This window comes from Natrix helvetica (assembly GCF_964273705.1).
Source record: "Natrix helvetica genome assembly, chromosome: 3".
In the NCBI taxonomy this organism is placed as follows: Eukaryota; Metazoa; Chordata; class Lepidosauria; order Squamata; family Natricidae; genus Natrix; species Natrix helvetica.
In genome coordinates, this window is record NC_138549.1 from 136,530,191 (window position 1) to 136,556,798 (window position 26,608).

The following is a 26,608-nucleotide window of genomic DNA, read 5'->3' on the forward strand; positions in this document are numbered from 1 at the left end:
GATACAGAAGGATCTTGACAAACTTGAACATTGGGCACTATCTAATAAAATGAAATTCAATGGTGAAAAGAGTAAGGTTCTACATTTAGGCAACAAAAATGAAATGCACAGGTACAGTATAGGTGATACTTTGCTCAACAGTAGTAACCGTGAAAGGGATCTTGGAGTCCTAGTGGACAACCATTTAAATATGAGCCAGCAGTGTGCAGCAGCTGCCAAAAAAGCCAACACAGTTCTAGGCTGCATCAACAGAGGGATAGAATCAAGATCACATGAATACTACTTTATAATGCCTTAGTAAGGCCACACTTGGAATACTGCATTCAGTTTTGGTCGCCACGATGTAGAAAAGATGTGGAGACTCTAGAAAGAGTGCAGAGAAGAGCAACAAAGAGGATTAGGGGACTGGAGACTATAAAATATGAAAACGGTTGCAGGAACTGGGTATATCTAGAAGATGGCGAGTGATACCTGGCTCAGCTAATAAGGAGGAGAGCCTGTGGCTTAGTGGCTAACAAATTTGCCTAATATGTAACACAGCCCAGGTTCTATTCCCAGTAAGGGTATGGCTAGCTGATGAGAGCTAAATAGCTTGAAATAGATCTATACTAGTCTCTCTTTATTTATTTATCAGCACAAATACAACACACACACACACATATATATATACCATAAACTTGAGTTGTAAATCAGTGCCTGGGTTTATACAACATACTCCAATTAACAAACTATTGTTTTGTCAAAGTGCAATGTATAAACCTAACCACTGAATGTATTACGAAAATAAATTCTCAAGTCTGAATTTTTATATGGCAGGACTTATATTTTATATGGTATAACGTATGTTCTCCTTTACATTAATTTGCATCCACACGGTAGTATTATTCCTAAAAGACACACTAATGGTATTTCTTTTCCAGTTTGTCTCAGTGTGAGTTGATGCTGAGGTTGAATACTATTTGCATTTCTATGTGATTGCTCTAGTCCACGGGTGTCAAACTCGAAACATCACGTTATCATCAGATGACATTTCACGTTTTGCCCATTTGCTGAGCTGGATGGGCGTGGCCTGTGCATGACACATCCAGCCTGTGGGCAGCCAGTTTGACATCTCTGCTCTAGTCAAAAGAATCTAAGCACCCCATGCTGATACTGATCATCAATAAAACCTGGGAGGTCTAGTCAATGCTATTTTAGAGATTCATGAATTCTGTGGCTGTGACTGGTGGAAGTGCTATTGGTCTTACAGAACAAATGTTCTTTGTTGCACTTTGATCAATTTCAGGCCTGAAGATCATAGCCAGATTTTGAAGGATCTACGGATTGTTAAGTGGGGTAACGTTAACCTCATAATATAACATATGAATTATAATCTTTAGCTGCTTGAGATAAAAGGCAAGGATATTTTTAAGAAACAGAAATGGGGAAAACCCATGATCTCACTTACCTAGAACAGTGGATGCCTTTTCACCCTTGAGCATTTCAAATAAAAGTTTGGCACACTTAAGAAATTTCTTACACACACACACACACACACACACACACACAAATCTGTTCCTAAGAAAGCTAAAATGTTGTGTGTCTGTGTGATTTGTAATATATAGTTTTAAATAGCTTTTTCATATCTTCTCTTATAAAGATCCACTTTAATAGGGATATTGCATGCTTCATCTTATGATGATGCATTTTCTATTATTAAACTTTGTCTTCCTTCAGGATAGAAGTAAGACAAAGTGTAATGATAAACAGATAAATTCTGTTTTCCTGCCTACTAAACAAATATGCTGATTAAAATCTGCCTCTTTCCCTTCTAGGTACAATAGAAATAAAACACTTAAGAATATTTCCATTTGCAATGCATTCATAATCATTGTGAATGCAGTAATATTTGTACAGCATGTTCTACAAAATACATCGATTTCCAGGCATTTTAGCTTTGAGATTTGTAGTATGTATTTATTTATTCACACTGTAGTTCTTCGAATAGGTAGCTGAGACATGGACCTTCCTGGGGATTATCTCTAGATGAGTACAAATCCTTTACATGCTTTTGAAGAAAAATGAAAAAACAAAGGAGATCCAATAAAACATGCCATGGAGATGGGATTATTTTGCAATAGCACATATAAACTACAGAATACTGAAGTGTGTTGCAAAGATGTTTGTAATTACAGTAGTATTTGAGCTGATAAGATGACAGCTATCTATATAGATACCTATGAGCAGTATGATTTTTGAAAACCATTGAACATCAAGAATCAGAGAATTATTTGTAAGAATCTTGAAGCATAAATTCTACATTAAGAACTTTTTCCACAATGTTGTCAAAAGCCTTCACAAATTTTGTTAGAAGCTTATCAGATGAGGCATATTTCAAGTATTCACTAAAAAAGTGTCATTCTGAACTAGTGAAAGAAAATTAAGAAAAGTGAAAGATAATTCATTTCTAATGGTCCACAAATAGAAAGAATCTGGAACAAATCTCTATAGTGGATTATAGTCTATGGATTTATTTTTCTTTAGCAGAAAATTATTGTTTTTCAAAATAAAGGAAACTTATAAATTTAGATAGTACTGTAATAAAACATGGTATGTTTTAAATCTTTATGCTTCTAATCTTTTCTGAGGTATTCTAAATATCTACTGTATGTACTATCTACATATACATGAAGTCCTTTTAGATATTTTACTCACCTGAAGTTGTTATAAGAAAATAATCTTCAGTAATCTCTATTTTGAAAGGAAGGAAGGAAGGAAGGAAGGAAGGAAGGAAGGAAGGAAGGAAGGAAGGAAGGAAGGAAGGAAGGAAGGATTAACTATTGTATCTACTTTAGTCTTTCTTAAACTCAATTGTTTAAACATTTCACTAACTTTCCAGAGAAAAAAGTAATTGATGATACCTAATGTTCCTTGCCTCCCTGATTAATCCTGGGAAGTTTCTGGAAAAGATAAGCAAACAACCTAGAGGCAAACAAAGTCATAACCAGAGGCCAATATGGATTTCTCAAAAACAGATCATGCCAGACAAATCTTATTGCACTCTTTGACAATATGACAAAATTAGTGTACCAGAAAAATGCTGTGACTATATATACTTGGACTTCAGTAAGGCATTTGATAAACTAGGCCACAACCTACTACATGATAAAATAGAAAAATGTGGGCTAGAGAGCATCACCACCAGATGGATTCATAACTGGCTGACCAATCACACTCAATTTAATGGAACTTTAATGGAACTGCATTTACATGTCGAAAAGTATGCAGCGGAATACCCCAATGCTCTTTCTTAGGCCCAGTATCTTCAATATCTTCATCAATGTTTTAGATGAGAGGATAGAAGGGAAATTCATGAAATTTATAGATGACAGTAGCAGGAACAGCCAACACTCCAGAAGATAGGCTCAAGATACAGAAGGATCTTGACAGACTTGAACACTGGGCCCTATCTAACAAAATGGAATCCAATGGTGAGAAAAGTAAGATTTTACATGTATGCAAGAAAAATCAAATGCAAAGGTATAGAATAGGTGGTACCTGGCTCAATAGAAGTACCTGAAAGAGGGATCTTGGAGTCCTAATAGAACATTATTTAAATATGAATCAGTAGTGTGTTGCAGCTGCCAAAAAAGCCAACACAGTCCTAGGCTGCATTAACATAGGATAGAATCAAGATCATGTGAAGTGTTAGTACCCCTTTATAATGAAGATCACACTTGGAATATTGCATTTAATTTTGGTCACTATGATATTAAAACATGTTGAAACTAGAGCGCAGAGAAGAGTAACAAAGATGATAATGATACTGGAGGCTAAAACATACAAAGAAATGTTGCAGGAATTGGTGTGTCTCGTTTAATGAAAAAAAGGATTAGGATGGCTTGAAAGCAATGTTCCAAAATTTAAGGGGCTGCCACAAAGAGAATCACATGACCATGGCTGACCACAGCAGCACTGAAATAACAGCACTACAGTGACACAGGAATGGCTACAATTTCCCCAAATTTTATTCCCATAGGAGTAATGGAACACAGCATTCTGTAATTTAGTCTCTTTGATGTACCTTGGTTCAATAATTGTTGTCTTAGAGGCACTGTTTCACCCAATTGAAGGTTCCAAACAGCAGGCCCAAGAGTTTTAGTACTATGTACAGTAGATGACTTATCAGAGAAATTGCTATGAATAAGCCGTATCTGTTGATCTGCATTTATATTACCATTTCAAAATAAAACATAACTTTTACAGATTAAAATGACTTGATTGTGCATCCCTAATGTCTTGCAATGTTTACTATAAGAACGTTCAGTTTTCTCACTTTTATCATCGAAGTGTGAAGGAAGCATGTATCTTTGTGACAGTTATTTTCGCATTTGTTGGCAGACAGCCAGATCTACTATAAATGGCCCAGAATGCAAAGAATCAAACCTGCTTTCAATATAAACCAGGCAGATTCAAAGAAAAAATTATCTGTATCGGATGCAATTTTACCACATGATGTAACACTCACTTAATCTTTCACTAGGGCTCATGAAAATTTTAAATAATTTATTTCCTCTTTTTAAGCAGCTCTTAGAAAATGATTTTATTCTCAATTAAAATACAAATCATCATCAAGGCTTCCTTGATATACTTGTTTATAGAAAGTGGTGGGGAAAGAGCCACTGAGCAAGTAACGAAGTTTAGGGCACCTTTAAGAACAGAAAGAGGTATATGCTGATCAGGATAGAGTTTTATTCAGGGGTAAAATGCTACCGGTTCCGGCTGCTTTGCCCGAACCGGTAGTAAAAAATGCTATTGGTATGGGCAAACCAGTAGTCAGCTGTGCAACAATCAGCTGTGCCACTCGATTTATATTTGCTAGAAAATGTGTGGTCCAGCTGATTGTTGCACAGCTGATTGTCGGAACTTTTTTCAAAACTTTTTTGAGCATTTTCTTTATTACCAGTTTGGGTGAACCGGTAGTAAAAAAAAACTAAAAAAAGTTTTAAAAAAGTTTTGACAATCAGTTGTGTGACAATCAGCTGGAATCCCTCCCTCACTGTTCTACTTACCTTTGCAGAGTTAAAAAAGACTCTGTAGCGCCTGCGGTGCCAATGGGTGTGAAGTATGCATGCGTGTGCAAAGCAAACTGGTAGCAGACTTCACAGCATTTCACCCCTAGTTTTATTGTCATGTTTAACGCAAAAAGAAATTAGATGGATCCAAATGGATTTTTCTAAATCCATTTGGATTTTAAACGGTAAAGAGGGCTCAAGGTTCAAAGCTGTTATATGTCCAACATAATAAAAATGCTAAATGTCCAACATAATAAAAATATTGGGATATGAATTTCAAGAGTCAATCAGTTGGATTGAAACAATTGTTTTATTATTGCAAAGAAGATGCCACTTTTGGAATCTGTAACACTACCTGCTCTTCCTGTTTTTGGTCCCAGAAAAGAATGCAAGTATTTGAGCTATTCTGACACACCCATTTACATATGCAAACAACAATGTAATTGCATTCGCCTGTTATAACAAAGTTAACTTGTAATTGTGCCGGGATTTTTTTATATAGTTCTGGAAAGACAAAGAAGTGAAAGGATTTTTTAAATCAACATATATAAGGAAACCATTAAAAGCATTACCTAAGCAGACTTAGTAAGCTTAAAAAAGGTTGTTATTCTTTATTTTTAAATGTGCAGAAACCCCAATAGTTGAATGGCAGGATGAACCACATAGTTTAAAGCAATAAGCAGTATGTATGTTCCAAACTGAAATCAGAGTGAAAGGTGAAAAACAAAGTTCCCAGAAAACCAGCTAAAGAATGTTGCTGCCTTCTTTCACCTACTTTTCAACTCACAAAATCAACAAAATTTGAAACATTAGGAAGTTAAATATTTAGACAAAAGTACTGACATATAGACTTTTGCAGGTAAAACCTTTATCAACTCATATAGGTCAATATACAAAAAAATGCCATAAGACAAAGCAAATTAACAAGCAGAATGGCTAATATTCTTTTTAAATATGTTTATGAAGCAGGATTTATGAAAGGAAACTTGCACATCCAATATGTAAAATTCTTGTAATCTGCTTAACTAAAAATCAACAAAAGCAATGACTAATAGAGACAGTTTATGAATTACAAGCAGTTGCTTACCTACCATTTGAAGTTACAATGGACCTCCCCTCTTACATCATTTATTCCAGCATCCTGCGGTCACATGACCATCTTTTACCATGTTTTTGCCGAAAACCAACATTTACTTCTGTTTTTTTGGCAAAACTGCCCCATAGTGAACAATTGGTTCACTTAATGATACAGCTTCCACTTAGCAACTGCCACAAAGTCATGTACGGATAGTCCTTGAGATAAGATAGGACACTTACTGGCTCTTCTAAAGTACCATAGATCCCCCCAACTCCAAAGCTACATATGACCCTGTTTCAATGGCCAATGCCTCCTAGAAGTAGAACCATTTTCAGTGCACTGACAATTCCTGTCAGAAATGGTAGTTGGCTTTGGGGCTTTCTGTTTCAATCAGCTGGCCATTGGGAGACTTGCTCCTGGTTCTTGCTAGGCTTTGGGGAAGCCAGCCTCCTGCAAAGACAGCAGCTTCATGAGAAACGTCTAAAATCCTTTTCCTTGCTTAACTCCCTTCCTCTCCCAGAGACTCATATTTCTTCCAGAAGGAAAACAGAAAAAAAGCTGAGGGGGACTTGTTCTTGCTGCCCCCTCCATTAGGTGCTGAAACTAAACTTTCCACCTCTGCTGTTCAATCTCTATCCCTTTTAAAAACATCATTTGCTAAATTTACTGTATGCCTGGAAAGACGTGACAAAATCTGTAAGTTACTTACCATGATGAGTGACTGCCAGGTTGAAAAAGGAGGGAGGGAGGGATGGAGGGAGGGAGGAAAATCTTTCTCAGCTTGCATTGAGGAGATGCAATTCACCCATCTCTGCTATAATTGAGTGCAACTATTTTGTTGCTGGTCATCCCCCCCATCCCCGGTTACCTTAAAAAGGTTTATCAGGAATCCAATAATCTTTGATAGATATCCAGGTATTCAATAATGTATACTGTTTTTTGGTCTTTTCTCAAGCCAGTTTGAACATCTGCCATCTGTCTTTTCATGTAGGGCTCAAATTTCTGATGGATATTCCTAAGCATTATTTGCCAGCATGCAAAATTAAAGATATAGTACAATAGCTTGCATACTCTATTGTGTTTGCTTTCTTTGGTATTAGAATATACACTGACCTATTTTAATCTGGTCACTGTGTCATTCTACAAATCTGCTGGCATAGTGTGGTTCGAAATTTTACAAATTCTTCTTCTCTTGCTTACCATAATCCTGTAGATATTCCCATCAATTTCTGTAAATTTACAACTTGGCCATGAGAGGAGTACTGATATAACATCACCTTTCAGTGCTAGACATTCTTCTGGGTAAGGAATATGTTCTAAGAATTATGAACATCCAAGAATATCTCAGTTTTTATAGCCACCCATTTCAAACACATGGTTCTGAGTGGCTTACAACAACAAAGTAATATAAAACCGTATATGCAAAACTGTAAAAACCATATAGCACAATCTGCAGCTGATGTATAAAAAAATCAGCTTAAGTACTGCTCTATAACACAGAGAGATCCCCAAACCTAGTGGCAAATCCACCTCCTTATGGCTTTATGGAAAGCCTACACAGGCTTGGGGCCAATCTGATCCCTGGTGGGGGAGTTGTTGTTCCAAAAGGCTCTCTTTCTGGGCCCCACCGGATGGTGTACCCTGGACCTGGAGCATGCCTCTTCTGCAGGTCTAATGGAGGCTGGAAGTATCAAACTACAGTGTTCAGTGTACAACATCAGACATTGAAAGAGTGGCAATTTCAAAAAAACATATTGTAGTAGTGATTACGCACACATTTAGACCAAATTCTCTCTGTCTCCTTATACAATTATTAAAACTATTTTTTTAAAGGATCAAGATTATGTACTTGTAATTTCATTAGTTAATGGATATAATGTGGATTATAAATATGTTCAAATTTATGAGCATAAATATATAAAAAAGGAAAGCTGCAATTCATAGAGCACATTGTTATGGAGTAAGAAATAGGTAAAGAAGCACATATCATAGCTGTTAGTATCTGCATTTCTTTTTAAAAACAGGTATCATAACTAATATTTAGGAACTATATGTGATCACTTTCTTGTTCTTAGTGGGAAAGATTTAATAAAGAATAATTGTGAGCATTTTTTCATTAATGCCACTTCTATACATGCATGCATTTTAGATAAAATACATAATTTGAAGTTTTTTCCTCATTGAATTGACTTATCTTCTGCTTTTCTTTACGATTCAAAGTGAATCGCAAAGTGAATTGCATAGCAATTCCAAAAATATCACCCTATGAGCCAGAGATAATAAATTATATAGATTTGAACCTGGATCTCCCAAGTCCTAGTTCAGCATTCTAATTCATGCACATCACTGGCCAGATTCAATGAACCCTGAAATGCAGCTGTACATTGTCGTAACTGCTAGAAAAGAGGGGTGGCCAAGATAAGTAAGCACAGAATACTTTCTGATGCTCCATTTGCTGTAGATTAATGGCTATATACAATATATTGAGAATCAGATCTCACTATGCCTCTGAACACCAATTGGTATAATGGTGCTACAGGGGCACTTCTTTTGTAATAATAATGAAAATGTATTGAATTTTTATTTTATTCAATTCCCAGTGACTCTGGGCACTTTCCTTTACGGAAAAGTCAGCTACAAAAAGGGGAAAAAAGCTATAAAGACAGAATGCAGGTACTACGTCTGATCTAGCCTATTCTTTACATTCTTAAGTAAATTCCAATATGTTATATAAGAATACAGGGAAAAGATTAGGAAGTTTATTTTTACAAAGCAGCTCCAAGGAAGTCAGAGGATGACTTCTGTCCTGCCGAGATTTCTGCCTTCCCCAACTAGACACCTTTTACCACATATCCCATACACAGCCCTGATCCAGAGAATTTATTTATTTATTGATTTTATTTGGTTTGTCACTCATGTACAAAATAACAGGAATAAGAATAAACATGAATAAGAACACAGGAAATGGGTACAAAGAAACGTGGACAGTAGGACAGGGTTAGGCACCCATCTACTGCCTTTTAGGAATGGGATGAGGTCAACAGTAGACAGTTTAAGGTTAAAGTTTTGGGGACTTGAGGAGGTAACAACAGAGTGGAGTAGTGCATTCCAGGCATTGACCACTCTGTTGCTGAAGTCGTATTTTCTGCAATCGAGTTTGGAGCGGTTTACCTTGAGTTTGTATCTATTGTGTGCTCGTGTATTATTGCGTTTGAAACTGAAGTAGGTAGGACGTTGTAGTTCAACACACACACAAAAGAGAGTACTACTTGGAAAAGGCTGTGCTAGCGCAGTGGCTCCGAGCCAGCTATCGGCACTAAGCAGAACAGCGGCTCCCTCATCTCATCTCTTCTCCTGCCCGAAGGAGGAAAAAAGAACGTGAAAAGAAGTCAGCCGCTTCGCTCGCCTGTCGGAAACGGGAGCTCAAACTACGGTCCAGAGAGAATGGACTGCCAAGGGGGAAGCTCGTTCTTCAGAAGAGCTTGCAGGGGAACGCCAGTGATGGATAGCCTCCATTTGCTCAACCGCGGTCTCCGGGCACTGCAGAGGATGAGCCGCACGATTTGGTGCCACGCTTTGGGGCAGCAAAACTTCTTTCTCTCTCTCTCTCTCCCTCTCCCTTTAGCTCCATTTTCTTTGTGGGTACAACCTTCGCTGCCCCGAGAGCGAGAGAGAGCGGGCGAACACGTGGTTGTTCAAGGCACGACCCTCGGTGCCTTCCTGCGGCCCGCTCCCTTGCTCTCCGGGCGAAGGGGATTAAGTTTACGGCGGTAGGAGGCGGACAGGGCGGCGTCAAGGGCATAACGAGGGCCCTGTCATCGGCAGGATGCATGTTGAATAAAACTGTGTTGGGTGGAGTTATAACTCGCATTGAAACGTGCGGCTGTTTGACCGTTTTGTGCCTCGATCGCTTAGAAGTTCTACACAAGTCTCGTCGCAACCCGGTCCCTGTCCTGAAAGTCCCCCCCCCCGCCTTTTTTTTTTTTTTTTTGCTTTTTTCTGGACGTCACTCCATGTAGCCCCGCCCGTGAACTGCCGGGCGGGGCTTAACACAACGCCAGGGGGAAAAGAGGTGTTGCCAAAGGAAGGCGAAGGGGCGTGTCCTTATCGCCTCGTTGAGGGCGCCAGTTGGGAGGCAGTCTCGGCCGGTGGTGGTAGAAGAAGGTGGGAGGGCGCGCGCGCGGACGTCTGGTGGTTGGCAGCTCGGCCAACCGTCCGTAAGGCGAGCTCGGCGGCGGCACAGGGCGGCGCGCGCGCGGAGGGGCGCCCATGGTGTGGCCTCATGTCTAAGACGCTGCGGAGGAAGCGCCACTGGCTCAGCAAGGTGCAGGAGTGCTCCGTGTCCTGGGGGAGCGGCTCCGGCCCAGACCCCGACCTCCTGCAGGGCGGCGCCGAACGGGGAGAATTCCCTTACCTCGGGGGCCGCCTGCTGACAGGGGGCGACTCCGGCGGCGGAGCGGGTTCCGTTTTGCTTTCAGGGAAGCCCCCTGCCCCCGGGGACGTACTGCTGGAGGTAAACGGGACCCCGGTGAGCGGCCTCACTCACCGCGACACCCTAGCCGTCATCCGCCACTTCAGGGAGCCGGTGCGCCTCAAGACCGTGCGGCCAGGTCAGTGCGTCCGAGCGAATGGTTGTCGGGGGGGGGGGGGGTTGCGATTCTTTCTCTCACCCTTTTTCCTTCTGCGCGAAAGGGGTGGGAGCCAGTCCCGAAGTCGCCGCCTTCGGCTCCACCCAGCGCACCTGCTTCTCTTTTAAACATCCCCCCCCCCCAAATGTGGGTCTTTCCCGGTCTTAATGTTCATGCTTTCCAGTCGTCCCCCCCCCTTCTTGATCGCGACTACTTCTGTCTTCCCCGCCCAGAACACTCCTCTTATCCACCCTTAGCACCACCCAGAATCGTGTCCCCCCACCCCCAATCTGATCCCTGTAACGTTTTCTCTTTTATCATTCCTTCTTTTTCTAGTGCTTCTCTTATCTCGCTAACTGATGGACGTGGCTTTTGTAAATTCTATATTTCTTTGAAGACTAAGCTGTCCTATCTTTCTACCGTATCTTTTATCCTTTAGGGCATTCATCACTCTACCTGTGCCACCTTTCTTTCTCACTTCCAACAACACTCCTGTGCCCAGTGTTTCTTGCTTGTCTGCCTCATTTATATTCCTTTTTACAGCTCTCTCCCACCTATTGTTTTCTATTAAGGCAAATCTGATCCAGCCACGGTCACCCCTCCTGATACATCTGCTAAGTCCCTTCCCTGAGCAGACCTGGCCCTTCCTGTTTACTCCAGTATCTGTCTTCCGCTCCAGTGCTGGTGTCATTACTGAAGTGTTTCCACTTATAAGACCTGTTTTAAACCAAGAGTGGTTGTTAGGCTTTGTGGTAGCAAAGGGCTTGAATAGCTTTTTATGTGGTTTGTTCCATTAATGTATATCTATAGAATGTTAGCTGTGATAATCATCCGTCCCTAGTGGCTTCTTTTATCCCTTTAATGGATTATTTTTTTCTGTGTAGAATATTGGTTTTTGGCAGCATAGTTAGTCAGAAATATTTGACCATGAAAGCTTTCTGCTTCAAACAAATAGTTAATATTTGAGATGCTAACACTGTCTTTTCTGAATAGATGTAGTTAGATTTTTTTTTATTCCTCCAGAGTTTATAAGAAAAAAAACAATTACTTTTGCATGATACTAATGTATCATCTTTTTTAAAGTTTCTTTTCTGTCTATTTTCAGTTCTAGGGAGAAGGGGGAAGGGAACAGTTGTAACCATACTTCATGCTTGAGCAAACAGGTTTTTGCATGCTGCATCTGTGGTGTAGACCCTGCAGCCCTTTCCAGTAAAATAGATTAATATTACATGGTTCATAGCTTACTTCTGATTTCTTGTATTGTTGAGCTGATTTTTTTTAATCTGTGAGGTAATAACTAGTGATTAACCTTCTGTTTCAACCTTCCCTGTTTTCATAATCTGATGAATTCTTAGCAAATCTGGTTGTTTGTGTAGGTTATGAAAATGATGTTTCCAGAACACCAGGGTTTATTAAAACCTAATGTTATTCTTGGGGACAGTTAGTGATTGAATATTATTAATAACTCTCATTTATGTTGCTTTTACTTGTTATCAGAATTCATTGTTTCTTTGAATAACATTTGCATGTCTGTAGAACAGTAATACAGATATTAGAGAAAAACTCAAACAGTGATTCTTCATTTCATGGTCATTTGAAGAATAATAAACTATCACATTGTTAATGGATGTATTTTGATATATTTGTTTTAAATTTCAGGCAAAATCAATCTTGTTTTAGTGTAACCTTTTATCATAGATGTGTTGTTAACGGTAATTTTGTTTTAACATTCCTTCTCACTCTAAGAAACAATACAAATTAAATTAAACAAACTATTGTAATCTATATAAACATTTTCTAGAATATAAGTGATCTATTGATCAGAAACAAATTCTAAACAGTATTTTGATTCAGCAACTTTTACATGGACATTATTCTGTGTTATAAAATTATTCTGCATTATATGATAACATCTAATTTTTTGTCTGGTATTTTTAACATTTTCTGTATAGGTTGCAAATCTTTTTGTTAATATGGTTCTTGGGTAATTAACAAAAACTAAGAATATCTAAAATAAAAACCTGTATGGAATACATAAAGTATGATTGATTGTGTCTATAAGGCAGAGTCTCTGTTTGATTTTAATGTTTCACAATGAATGTAAATTGTTCAGCTTCTGCTTGTATTTCTTCAGAGATGGAAACAAAAATTAAACTTTTACTTATGATTTACTAATATCTTGAAAATTAAGCATTTTGCTTTTCTTGTATTTATAAGACTTCAAATTGACATGTGATTATTAGTTTGGGGATTACAGTAGTGTATGCACAATTACACTTGTAATGAAATTGAGAGCATAGTTTTAATGCAGAACAATTTATGAAACTAATAATTTTCTCTTTCTTCCAACCAGTATGACATAGTTACACTGCAAAGAAAAGACTACATGTTCAATACATTTAATAGTATAGTGTTCTTGTTTTATAAAGTAGCATAGTATAGTCATCATGACGAGCACCTTTTGATTGCCTTATCCTTGTTGATTCATTAAAACTGCAATATCACATTTGTGGAAATGAAATCCAGAATTAATTATGTGCGATGTGAATATATACTTTATTTGTATAACATATTTGACTGCTTGGCTTCATTTGGATAGTATAATCAGTCTTTGGTTCTGCTATTCTTAGGAAGGGAGAAGATTTTCTCTGATCACTTTTTCCATACCTTATGTAACTATCTACACTTCTATAATGTTACCACTTGTTTTTCCCTTTTTTCATAGAATGCTTTAATACCACGATAGTTTCAATTGTTAGTTTTTGCATCTTTTTTATATCTAATAGGTTTTTTTTTTGAACTACAGTACCAATAACAAGTGTTTATATGATGACACAACACATTTGCATAATAACATTATATTAGCTATTTTATATTTAATCCAGTTCCTAATGGGTTCTGTAATATAAAAATGTTCCTCCCAACTGTTATAATGTTTCTGTGAGTTATTTACTCCAGTTCTAAAATGTCTAAGTCAGTTTCTACTAGCTCTTGAAATGTCAGATTTTAAAAAATCTAGTGTGTAGCATTTACCTTTGCATATTGAGAGTTGCTTAGTTATTTTAACATCCTTTCATCCTTGTGTGGAACTTTTAGCAATTTTGGGGGCTTTTCCACTATAAAGAAGAATGGATATTTGTGGATGTAGTAGGTATTTTGTTCTCTGTCAGCTCTTTGAGTTAGGTCAGGTAAAGAAACAGATACTGGTTGGATTCCAGGAACACTTCTTTATAGTATTGTTGTAGAGAATATTAACAGAATCTTAAAAGCTTCTCCAAACCATTAACTGTTCTCTTTTAAAGACAATAAGGTCAAGCAAGACAAGGCTGTTTTGAGTCCTTTTCTTATACTTTCTATTTTCCCAATGCTGTAAAATCATTTCATTTCAAGGCCAGATGTAATTTCCTCTACTTAAGGGGTGAGCAACATAGTTTTCTGCCACCAAAAACTATCCAGCCTAAGGTCTCAAAAAAAAAAAAAAAAACCCATTCATTCATCCCATGAGAGACGGAAGACAGCATTTACCACCTCCTTGGAAAGGGCTTTACCAGTCCCCCTCTGTCCTTCATGATAGGGAAAGCAAGCTTTAAGGTGGACAAGGAGAAGCAAATGGTGGCAGCATTGCCTCTGGTCCCTACATTGAAGAAGGTTGCCAACCCCTGCTTTGTATTCTCTGAATGGGATTTTAATATCATGTTGCTAGAGATTTATTTTGTTATGGGAACAGAGAAGTGTGTATAGTTCACTTGCATTTGCTTGCAAATGATTAAAGTTGGGGAAGGAAAGAATAAAGTAATTGCAGTAGAAGAGAATATATGTGGCTCATGGTTGAAATATAAATTAATTGAGTTGTATTTCTATAATAAGTATGATTGCCTAAAATGATCACCATGGTATTATTTGGTTTGTACACTAATCAGGAGAATCAAATAATAAGGAGAAGAAGACTTGGGAGTTGAAAGTATACCCATGAAAGTTCTATGTGATATCCTCTGATGAATTAATGTAGATATTAAATAGCATGGAGACATAATAAATTCCTTGGTGATGTCGTAGAACAATGGCCAAGGTCTTAAACACAATATGAGCCCACCATCATAAGAATGATTAAAACTATTATAAAACTAAAGATCAGTTGTGTCATGCAATTGAGGAGAATACAATAGTTGAAGGTACAGTTCAGAGATTTTTGTTAATGAAGACTACAAACTACTAGTAATTCATTATAGCCTTCCCATGTTCACCACTGGCTAAACTATAAGCTGTTGACTGCTTCAGGCTTTTTTCTGCATTCACTGCCATTCAACTAAAATATGAAAATAGATGTTAATTGGATAGACACTGTATTTTTTGAGAATTTGTTCATTGTTACGTTGTTGCAGAAAATTTGAGAAATGTTGATGTAGATAGCCTTCATGAGATTGAAAAGAGTTGTATTCTCCCAGTTTTAAATATATATATATATATTCCACTCTGCCACGCGACTCGTCTGAGAAATATAAAGGTAGGTAAAGCGCAGGGGTGGGCGGCCGGCCCCAGTTTTACTACTGGGAGTGAACTGGTTTGCTCCCAGTTGCTCTTTGGAGCTACTGGTTCGCCCAAATCGGTACGAACCGGTTGAATCCCATATATAGGGATTCTCTAGGGATTCGTTTCTCGAGAGAGGCATGTAGCTAGTCCTCTGTTGTCCAATTTGGTTAGATAGGAAAGGCAAGGATCGTATAAGCAAGGAGCTGTTTTCACCTTTGTTCACTTTTCAAAATCAACAAGTTGAACAAATTTCCAAATACAAGAGCATTCATTACCAAAGTTACATAATCATACCTACCTCAATACTGGAATCCAGACTGAGACTGAATTATATATCTTAATTAATGAAAAATTATGCAAACTGCTTAACCAGACTGCTTAGTTTCCCTGTGTCTGGCATCCAAGTATAAGAGACATCATGTGATGTGGAGCCAAAAAAATGAAGAGTATTCCAGACTGCTGTGATATCCTCCATGGCTTTTACATACGTGAAATGGCAATTAATGGCCTTAATATCTGTTTAGTGTAATATATCTCACAATTTCTTCAATTTGTATGTACTCACATCTTTTCTGTTTCATCACTTAGTTTCCCATTAAACAATGCATATTGAGCTCTACAAGAGAGAAGTCATTTTATTGCATCAGATAAAAGCTAGACTCTGAGATATATACTTGTTAGAAAACCTGCAACTTCACATTTTAGTTTTTTAAGAACGTTTAGTGTCTACTAACTGAACTGCTTTTTTGTTTTTTGTTTACTTTTTAATAAGGCCTAGATAGAACTCAATTTCTTGTCAAGACTAGTTCATTTAGATACTCTGAAAATGTCAGTGTAAGCCTGGGGATCTTTCCTACATTTTCTGCAGTGAAGACGAATGCAACTAACTGATTCCAGTTCTTTGTATTTTTTTTATTCTGTTTATAACAACCTTAACATTTTTCTTATCTAACAGTCTATCCATTCTCAACCTGCTTACTCTGCTTCTTTAAATAGTTGAACATAAATTGAATATATTGCTAATAAAATTCTTTTGTTTAAGTCAGTAATGTCCATTGCATACATGAAGTGGAGTAAATATTAGTTATGAAACAATATTTGTGTTTGGTTACAACTAGAACACATCTATTGTGATTCAAGAACATCTTGAATTTATATCAAATATATTTTTCTAATAAAGGGCTCATCTTGCTTTAATTATGCTAATTTATATATATGGAAGATATCAAATAATTGCATTAATTTTTAGCCTCCTCAAAAATATATATTCCAAATGTCAAGTTATTGCTAAGCTGTACATGCTAATAATTTACAGTTGTAAATTTGAAACTAATTATAGTTGCTTTAGGACAGTGCAATATGTATATTAATCAGAATTTTGATGAATTTTCATTATTATATGATACAACTTAATTTTGGAAAAAAATTATCATGCCTGCTTTTAATTTATATCAAGTGTTCAGATATATTTTCATCCACTTGCTTTTGAAATAAGAGAAAGCTAGTTACAACCTTATACTTTCCACAATAGCTTTCTTTTGGAATGTACAGATTTGACTACCTTTGTATTATGTATTATGTATAAATAATTTCTTTTTTAAACTCATTGAATTCTACTGTATAGTGCAATATTAATGCAATATCAGGGGTTTTCAATTTAATTGTATAGAATGTGAAGGATGTATGTTTGTGTTTTATTTTTATAGTTATAATATACACTGAAGATGGCATTTAATTTTGTTGTATGAGGTACAATAACAATAAAGTAAACTAGCTAACTAATGAGTGCATAGGAGAGTAGTAAGCTTTAGATATTACTCTTAACCAAAATATTTTTCTATGTTTTTATAGTTAATTGGCTGTCACTGTGGAGATTTTCAGTCATCCAGGTCATGGTTGTCCCAAAGGTGCTTTTTCAAAAGGCAACTGGATTTTCTAGGGTTTTTTCCCCTTGAAAACCACTTCTCATCCAAGAAGCTTCTTCAGTTCTGAATTGAAGAAGCTTCAAGAAGTGAAACGTTTTTAAGGTGGAGGGGAAGAATGTCCAGTTGTCTTTTGGAAATGCAACTTTGGGGCTGTCACTGTTTATTTCTATCATATTAAAATAAATCAAAAGCTCACTTGAATAAACATAGAACTAGAAGACTTTTATTGTTGACCTTAATTATGATCTACTTCTTAATAGCTTCCTGGCTGTATATATTATAGTATTCTTTGGTTAATGACTGGTGCATTTAATGACCATTTGAACTTAAGATTGGGTTCACAAAAGAAGCTTTATGACTTAATAGCAATAGCACTTAGATTTATATACCACCTCACAGTGCTTTACAGTCCTCTCTAAGTGGTTTACCAAATCAGCATATTGCCTCCAAAAATCTGGGTCCTCATTTTACTGAGCTCACCATACAACTTCTCCTTGGTTACGTGATCATGATTATGGCATTCCGCAACCAGTGTACATTTATAAGAGTTGCAGTATCTCATAGTCACATGGTCACCATTTGCAAGCATTACACCTGGCTTCTGACAAGCAAAATTAATGGAACAGCTATCAGTAAATTGCAAGCTGCAGTCACATACATTTGTCTGTGAGTGATTCATTTAAAAACTATCTGAAATGGTATAGGGCAGTGATGGTTAACCTTTTCGGCACCAAGTGCCGAAACTGGAGAGTGCACACGCTGGAGTGCCAGGACTAGAAAACCTCCAAAGTTCCTTCCAGCTCTATTCTAATTGAGTGAGAACTGCAATATAACTGACATCACAAGTCTGGCATAGCCTATGAATTTACTTGCATATAACACAACTAGATGAGCTAATTCTAATTTTTGTAACACTTCATTGAAAGAACCCTGCAGGAGTGAAAGTACATTTCTCCCTATATCTCGTTTATAGACCAAGAAAGGAAAGGTTTCTTCTGGGTGTCTTCTGAGTTTCTTGCCCTGTCCACTATCCAACTCTGGGCTATGCTGACTCTTATGTGGTCATTCCCTTGACAGCATCTCTTTACCCAATCACTCAAGATCATATACCATTGCACGATATATGTTGTTGGGTATAGTGCAACAATTGTAGTGCCTACACATATCTATCCAACATGTGTCAAAACATTCTATGCCTGAATTGGCCTGATAACATTATCTTTGGACAGATCACATCTAGTGCTTATGTGTTCAAAATGATCTCATGTCAAGATCTTCATCAACAATGGAGACAAATGCAACAAATAATTGGTTGCCTAGGAGCCTACAGGTACTCCATGACTTGCAACCACAATTAAGACCCAAATTTCTGTTGCTAAGCCAGACAGTTGTTAAGTAAGTTTTGCTGCATTTCATGACCACTTTTGCCACAATTGTTTAGTGAATCACTGCAGTTGTTAAACTAATAACGTTGTTAAGGGAATTTGGCTTCCCCATTGACTTTCCTGGTCAGAAGGTTGCAAAAGGTGAAAAAGTGTGAAAAATGGTCAGAAGTCACTTTTTTCAATGCTGTTATAACTTTGAATGGTCACTAAACAAAAGTCAAGAACTACCTATATTCTGTCAGTGCAGCAAAACACATCAGCATACATTTGTTAAATAGATTACTGGATTGTGAAGTAGTCATGAACTGGACCTCAAACAGTGTTCTCCATCTAGTGCCTCTATGTATAATGTAACCACATTTCCCCAGAGGTGGGCTGCTGCTGGTTTACACCGGTTTGGACGAACCAGTAGTTAAGATTCTGAGCAGTTCAACGAACTGACTAATCCCACCACGGGCTTGCCTCACCCCTGCTCATTCTTCAGCCTGTTTTCCATGCCATTTGGGGGGCCAAAACCAGCCTGAAAATAGGCTGAAAAACGGCCTGTTTTGGGGGGCATTTTTGGCCTGAAAAACAGTTCAAAAACCAGCCTGAAAACAGCCTGAAAACAGCCTAAAATGACCCTGAAAATGCCCCCAAAACAGGCCAAAAATGGGCAGGGGTGGGGCCAGCCAATGGTGGGATTAGCCTCAACCAGTTGAATCCTACCTGCTGCCTTTGAGACGAGTGGCCAGGTGGCTGGACTGGGTTTGAGCATTGATGTCACCCACCCAGTCACATGACCAACTGTCTACTCCTACCCAGCCAGAGAACTGGTTGTTAAGTATTCAAGTCCCACCACTGCATTTCCCATGTTTCTCATTCAGTAATGGCACTTACATCCATCCTCAAAGTTATGGTCATTGCTGTGCCCCTCCCCCCCACTGTCATATGGTCAGAATTTGGATTCTTGGGAGCTTACCCACACATATGACCTCAAGAGCATTCCTCCATGTCTGCCATGTTGGTTCCTCGCATTCTGAGGCCCCTGCCGCCCTGCATTCCAGCACCATACTGGACCTTCACCATCATCTTGCTACTGCTGCTGCTGAGCACTTACTTACTTTTACTTTTATTTAGACTTTTATACCGCCCCCTCTCCCCAAAGGGACTCGGGGCGGTGTACAGTCAGATAAAACACAACAATAGATAGAAAATACAAACATAAATACAAACATAAAAGAGGAGGCAATAAGAAACTGTACAAAAAGCAAAGCAGTTAAAAACAATATTTAAATAACCCTAAAAATACCCAATTAAAATATCTGCCAGGAGGTAGAATGAACTATGAATGGGCCAGGCCGGCTAAACGGAACAGATGAGTCTTCAGTTTTTGTCGGAAGGAGCGGAAGTCGGTGGTGGTTCTGATATCGGGGGGGAGGTCATTCCAGAGGGTTGGGCCCATCACAGAGAAGGCTCTACTCCTAGGTGCCGCCCGTTGGCATTGCTTAGTGGACGGCACCCGGAGGAGTCCTTCCCTGTGAGAGCGAATCGGTCGCAGGGAAGTGTGTGGTAGGATGCGATCCCGCAAGTACCTAGGTCCTGAGCCATGGAGCGCTTTAAAGATGGTAATTAACACCTTGAAACGCACCCGAAAGACCACAGGCAGCCAGTGCAGCTGGCGCAGGAGCGGTGTTACGTGGGAGTACCTAGTACTCCCCATAATAGCCCGCGCGGCTGCGTTCTGGACTAGCTGCAGTCTTCGAGCGCATCCCAAGGGAAACCCCATGTAGAGCACCTGGCCTTCGAGAGGCAGCTACTGACTGGCTACCTAATAAGACCTGGGAAAGACAGTCTTCTGCAGCCAGCAAAAAGTTGTAATACTATAAAAACCCTGGAAACTTTTGAGTTTTCAGAATCATTTGTCATACCAGATAATACCATAGCTCAAGGGAAAGATGTTTGTGGTGGGTGGAAGAAAAGAGAAATGCTTTATTGCATTTACATTTCATCTTAAGGCTAACAAAACTTAAATTCTTTGATTTCAAAACAGCCAAAGTCATCCCTTATCTTGTCCAATGAAGAATTCTGGGCTCAGAAGCTTGTATGCCGTTTTGTGTTTTTTGAATCAGCAATAAAAATTTTGCCATTATTTTTGCTATGTACAAAGTATATTTTCTTATCTTTGATTTTTTTCTGACTTTTAAACAATAATTACTCCCAAATTTGAATGCTGCCATTTTGATAAATGTCTTGTTTTAAGTTATTCACAGAAGAAAACAATGTTTTGCTTCTTTGGGCTATATTTTAATATAGTTTTTACCCATCATACCTTTTTCTGAATTTTCACATACCTTTTTTTGCCTTCTAGTAACCTGCTTTTAATAGGTTTATACTTTAACTTTAGTTAAGTTCAATCTATTTCTCTGGAAGCCTGCTGTATTCAGTTTCACCCCAATATGCTTTGTACATTAGGAACGTGTCTTAAAAATCCTTTGCTTGATTGTGGAGTGCAGGGCAGCAGGGGCAACCGGTGCTGTAGGCAATGCTATTGGAATAACTGGCTGCAGTGTAGGGCTTAAGGTGACATTTCTCAATGGCAGCGATGGGACTGGGACTGAGACCTGGAGGCATTGATAGTTGGCTGAGACTGCTGAAAGCCCCGGGCCGCCCCATTGTTGCCTCTGCTAAATGCCACTGTGCAGAGTGGCCAAAAGATAGATGAGTAGGGGAGATAGGCAAGTGGAAGTTCAAATGCGCCTGAAATTGTAACTGTGGAGGGTCCAAGTTTTGATCAGGTGACTTGTGGCAGTGCTGAAACAGCCATAACTTTGAACATAAGTCATCAAACTCTTCATTCAGAACTATGATAATTTCAAATAATCACTGAATGAATGGTCACAAGTCAAGGACTACTTGTACATTTGATTTGGATTTAGTAGTTTAGTTTTAAGACTGGCATTATGCAAGAAGGTGTATTTACAAAATTGGTAACTTGAGTATTTGATATTACCTGCATATTCATGAGAAATGGTGTATCAATTGATATGTGTTCATTTATTCTTCAAATATGTATTCCTTCTTGCTATAAAAAAATTACAAGCTGATTTATTAAAAAATTACTTATATATAAATTGCACTGATTAAAATTAATGTGTACATGTGCTTGTGTATAAAAGTTTTCAGCAACTCATGTTATTGAAACTAATTGCATAGGGGAAAACCAAGAACATATACCATGCCACACCTCTGCAGATATTTTAACTTAAGAGGATTGCAGATATCATCACACATGCAGGTTCTATCACTAATATCCTGGGGAATAGATATTTGTGTGTTAACCTACTAAAGTAGATGACTGTTCATCGTATATTTATAGGATTTTTAAATTTCTCTGCTAAATGGCATTATGTAATATATAAAATGTAAACATAGCTAAGTGTCTATCTATGTGAAGTAAATGTAACTGTGTAGCTGTTTCAAACATACATTCAAATATTAGACAGAGCTTGTATATTCACAAATTTCTTAGCTTTGTGTACTTACAGCCAAACATTTGCATAGGGCTTTTGTGAATGACCTTGCTTTTGTTTAGAAATGTATACAATTTGTAAAACAGCTTGTATGAACTGGGATTTGTGTTACTGGAGTACATCACACACACACACACACACACACACACACACACACACACACACACACAAACAAACAACAATCATAATGTACTTATAACAATCTTAGGGTTCTTACACATACAATATTTGCATCACTTCAGGATTGGTTACACAGTCCTTTGCCTTTAATTTCTGGCTCATTGATGGTTCAAAACTGTAGGGTTTTTTTTCCTGGAAATTTTGGAACTGTGCAGCAACTTGGGAATTTATTATTTCCCTAGTGGAAGGCACTCTTATTTCTAAGTGTCAGTTGATCCTGGAAGTTTGGTAAAGGGAGTACTGACTTTATACAGCTCTAGCCCAGGATCATGCAAAGTAACAGATTTTTGTCAGAGTTATAAGCCAATTTAATACCGCTCTTTTTGGATTTGTTGTTGTTTTCTTTCTTTGTGTATGTACTGGAAGAGGAGGATGACAGGATTTTGTTGGCAGAAATTTGGATGGAACCATTCTTTTATTGTTTTTCAGTGAGCCAGCAGAGGTAGAGCTGACTACATTAATTTTCATGCTGCTTTTAAATGATTGGAGAGTTGGTCCAGTGTGGAACTGTTATTAGAGTTTTTCATACTACAATGTACTGTGTAATAATAGATCATCTTCTGCTTTGGTGTTTTATTATTGGTAGGATCTTCATACAGATGGAGGTAATTTTAAGTGTCATCTGCCTCTTCTGTCCTTTCTTATTTTCATCATGAGTTTGCAGTTGTGCAGAGACTGCATGACTTTTAAAATATAGATGGATAACTTTGTTCTGCATAGGTTACTTCTTTATATAAATTGAATTGCAACATAAGTACGTAGAGGTAAAGCAGCAAAGCTTGAAAGTAATGGTTAAAATGAATATGGGGTTGTAATTAAGATGCAGCTAGCAACTAATACTGCTAAATTTTTATTATCTGGATAATTAAGAAGAAATCATTTATATTCAGTTAAATGATTGGTCAAGTTTTTATTAGGACATGTGACTAATATTTTTTTCCTGATCTTTTAACAGAAGCAACTATTTTTTTCCCCGTTAACCTTGCCAAAGCTATCTTTTTATGTACTTTACTTTACTTTCTTTCATACCTTTTCTCTCAACCAGTCTTTTCAGATGGGGTTAGTTGAGTCCTGATTGACATTTCTTTTGCATAGCTATATGGTATAGTGAAAAACTAATTGTGTCCTTTGCACTTTCTGTACTTAAGCATAATTTTGTCACTGGATAGTGTGAAATGTGAGTCCTATTAATGTGGGTCATACGCCTAATTTTTTTATTTTGATTTGTTTAGCTGCAGGAGGTTAAAAAACATTTTAAATATAATATAAATCATATTTTTATGATATCATCATGCCAGAGGCAATTCACATCCAAAGCATTCAAGACATGGCCCAGTGTCTTTAGGAAAAACTGAATTTACAAGGTCTTTCCAGAAGTTGGTAGAGTTGGGTCATCTGAATTGTCAGGGAATGACAGAGAAGGCATGCTTCCTGGGTTTTATAAAATGGCATTGCTTAATTGATAAGACCCAGAGCATGCCAATCCTGTCATATCTTGTCAGATGAGCAGAGATAATATAATGGAAGTCTGAATGAACAAATAAGACTAAAGGTATATATCCCCACACATATTATGTGCCAATAAGAAAAAAAAAATTTGCCCTATAGATTCAGTAAATAATTTTATCATTTTTAGTTACAGTAATTGTAGTCAAACACTTCTGTTTGATATAAAATATAGCTCTGACATAATGTCCAGGGATTTTGGTCCGTTCTTCTGTTTGTCTAACTTCTTTAGCTCAGTAACATTTGATATTGTTTTGTTGTTGTTGTTTTTGAACTGCATATTTCAACTCATACTAGAACGTTTCTGTAAGATTTAGATACAGCCATTCAAAAACATTGTCTTTATTCTTCATCGGTTGTTTTGTAGATTTGCTTGTATTTTGAGATAATATTCTTACTGCATAGCCCACTTGAATTTCAGTTACAAAAAGGATTGCATATTTTCTCATATAATGTTCTAATTCAAAACAGAATTTATGTTTTTTCAATAATCACAAATTAAGAAGCAGCAAACTGTACCCCATCCATGCTTGATAATTGATATGAGCATCTTATTGATGCACTGATAAATTTTCACCAAATATAAAGAGTTCCAGATAATCTGAACATTTTCACTTTCTCCTGTGCGCTGCTTGGAGAGTCCAAGCATGGTTAATTCTGTCTGAATGCCCTGGACTGAATTGAAGATCTTTAGCCAAGCCTCTTGCTTTACTTTACTTTTACTTTATTTCGTATTTCTAGACCGCCCCCTCTCCCAAAAGGAACTCGGGGCGGTGTACAGTCAGGCTAAAACACAAATAGGATGCATATAAATAAATACATAAATGCATAAATACATAAATGGAGGAGGCTATATAAAACTGTACCTTCAAGTAAAGCATTAAAAGCAGTATTTAAAAACAACCCCTAAAAATACCCCCAAAAATTGAATTTAAAATAAATTACACATGAAATTCCCCAATTAAAATATCTGCCAGGAGGTAAGATAAAACTATGAGTGGACCAGGCCGGCTAATCGAAACAGGTGAGTCTTTAGTTTTTGTCGGAAGGAGCGGAAGTCAGTGGTAGTTCTGATGTCGGGGGGGGGGAGGTCATTCCAGAGGGTTGGGCCCATCACAGAGAAGGCTCTACTCCTAGGCACCGCCCGTTGGCATTGCTTGGTGGACGGCACCCGGAGGAGTCCCTCCCTGTGAGAGCGAATTGGTCGCAGGGATGTGTGCGGTAGGATACGATCCCGCAGGTAGCTAGGTCCTGAGCCATGGAGCGCTTTAAAGATGGTGATCAACACCTTGAAACGCACCCGAAAAACCACAGGCAGCCAGTGCAGCTCGCGCAGGAGAGGTGTAATGTGGGAGTACCTGGTACTCCCCGTGATGGCCCCCGCGGCTGCATTCTGAACTAGCTGTAGTCTTCGGGCGCGTCCCAGGGGAAGCCCCATGTAGAGGGCATTGCAGTAGTCCAGACGAGACATCACCAGCGCATGAGTGACCGTGCGTAGGGCATCCCGGTCCAGTAGGGGGCGCAATTGGCGCACCAGGCGAACCTGGTGGAACGCCCCCCTTGCCACGGCTCCCACATGGTCGTCCATCGACAGCCGGGCATCTAGGAGGACGCCCAAATTGCGTGCCCGTTCCACAGGGGGCAATTGCTCGCCCCCTATGGCCAGTGATGGTGTCAACTGATTGAACCGAGGTGCCGGTAACCACAGCCACTCAGTCTTGGAGGGGTTGAGCTTGAGTCTGTTGTCCCCCATCCAGACCCCGACGGCTTCCAAACACCGGGACATCATTTCGACAGCCTCGTTGGGGTGGTTTGGGGTGGAAATGTACAGCTGAGTATCATCAGCGTACAGATGATATTCGACCCCAAAACCACGGATGATCTCCCCCAGTGGCTTCACATATGCGTTGAACAGAAGGGGCGAGAGGACCGACCCCTGTGGCACCCCACAAGTGAGTGGCCTCAGGGTCGACCTCTCCCCCCTGCCAACACACATTGCGTCCGGTCGGAGAGGTAGGAGCCGAACCACCGCAAAACGGTGCCTCCAACTCCCATCCCCTCCAGCCGGCGCAATAGGATACCATGGTCGATGGTATCAAAAGCCGCTGACAGATCTAATAGGACCAGGATAGAGGAACAACCCCTATCTCTGGCCCTCCAGAGATCATCAACCAACGCGACCAAGGCCGTCTCCGTGCTGTGCCCGGGTCGGAAGCCGGACTGGCGTGGGTCTAGATATTCGGATTCGTCAAGGTGTCGCGGGAACTGCTGTGCCACCACATTCTCTACAACCTTCCCTAGGAAGGGAAGGTTGGAGACTGGACGATAATTAGCTAGCTCCATCGGGTCAAGGGAAGGCCTCTTGAGTAAGGGCCTCACCACCGCCTCTTTCAAGGCGGTTGGTAAGGACCCCTCACCCAACGAGGCGTTCACTAGGCCCAGGAGCCAGCCTCGTGTCACTTCCCAGGATGCCAGTACCAGCCAGGAGGGACACGGGTCCATTAAACATGTGGTGGGTCGCAGCCGTCCACGTAGCCTGTCCAAATCCTCGGGGGCAACAGAATCAAACTCCTCCCAGAATGGTCTCACAAGACTCACTGTTGACGGCTCCTCTGGTCCACTGAAGGGGGCCCATCCGCTCCGGATCTGAGCGATTTTGTCCTGCAGATGTTCCCCAAACTCCTCTGCTCTGCCCTGCAAAGGGGCTTCCCTTGCACCGGCACCTCAGATTTTCAATTCAGTCTAAGACCGTGGACTTGTTTCAATGTGGTTCCTATTAATAACCTTGATTGGACTCTCCAAACTAGCTC

General features: G+C 39.0%; 1 protein-coding gene across 1 annotated transcript in view; it reads left to right on the top strand.

The window, feature by feature from the left end:
- The first annotated feature begins 9,017 nt into the window (after positions 1-9,017).
- MAGI3 (membrane associated guanylate kinase, WW and PDZ domain containing 3) overlaps positions 9,018-26,608 on the top strand; it is a 104,772-nt gene continuing 87,181 nt past the window's right edge. Inside the window, exon 1 of the mRNA XM_081949175.1 lies at positions 9,018-10,742. Within this exon, the coding sequence (XP_081805301.1) occupies positions 10,415-10,742 (328 nt within the window). The 5' untranslated portion in view covers positions 9,018-10,414. The remainder of the gene's footprint in view (positions 10,743-26,608) is intronic.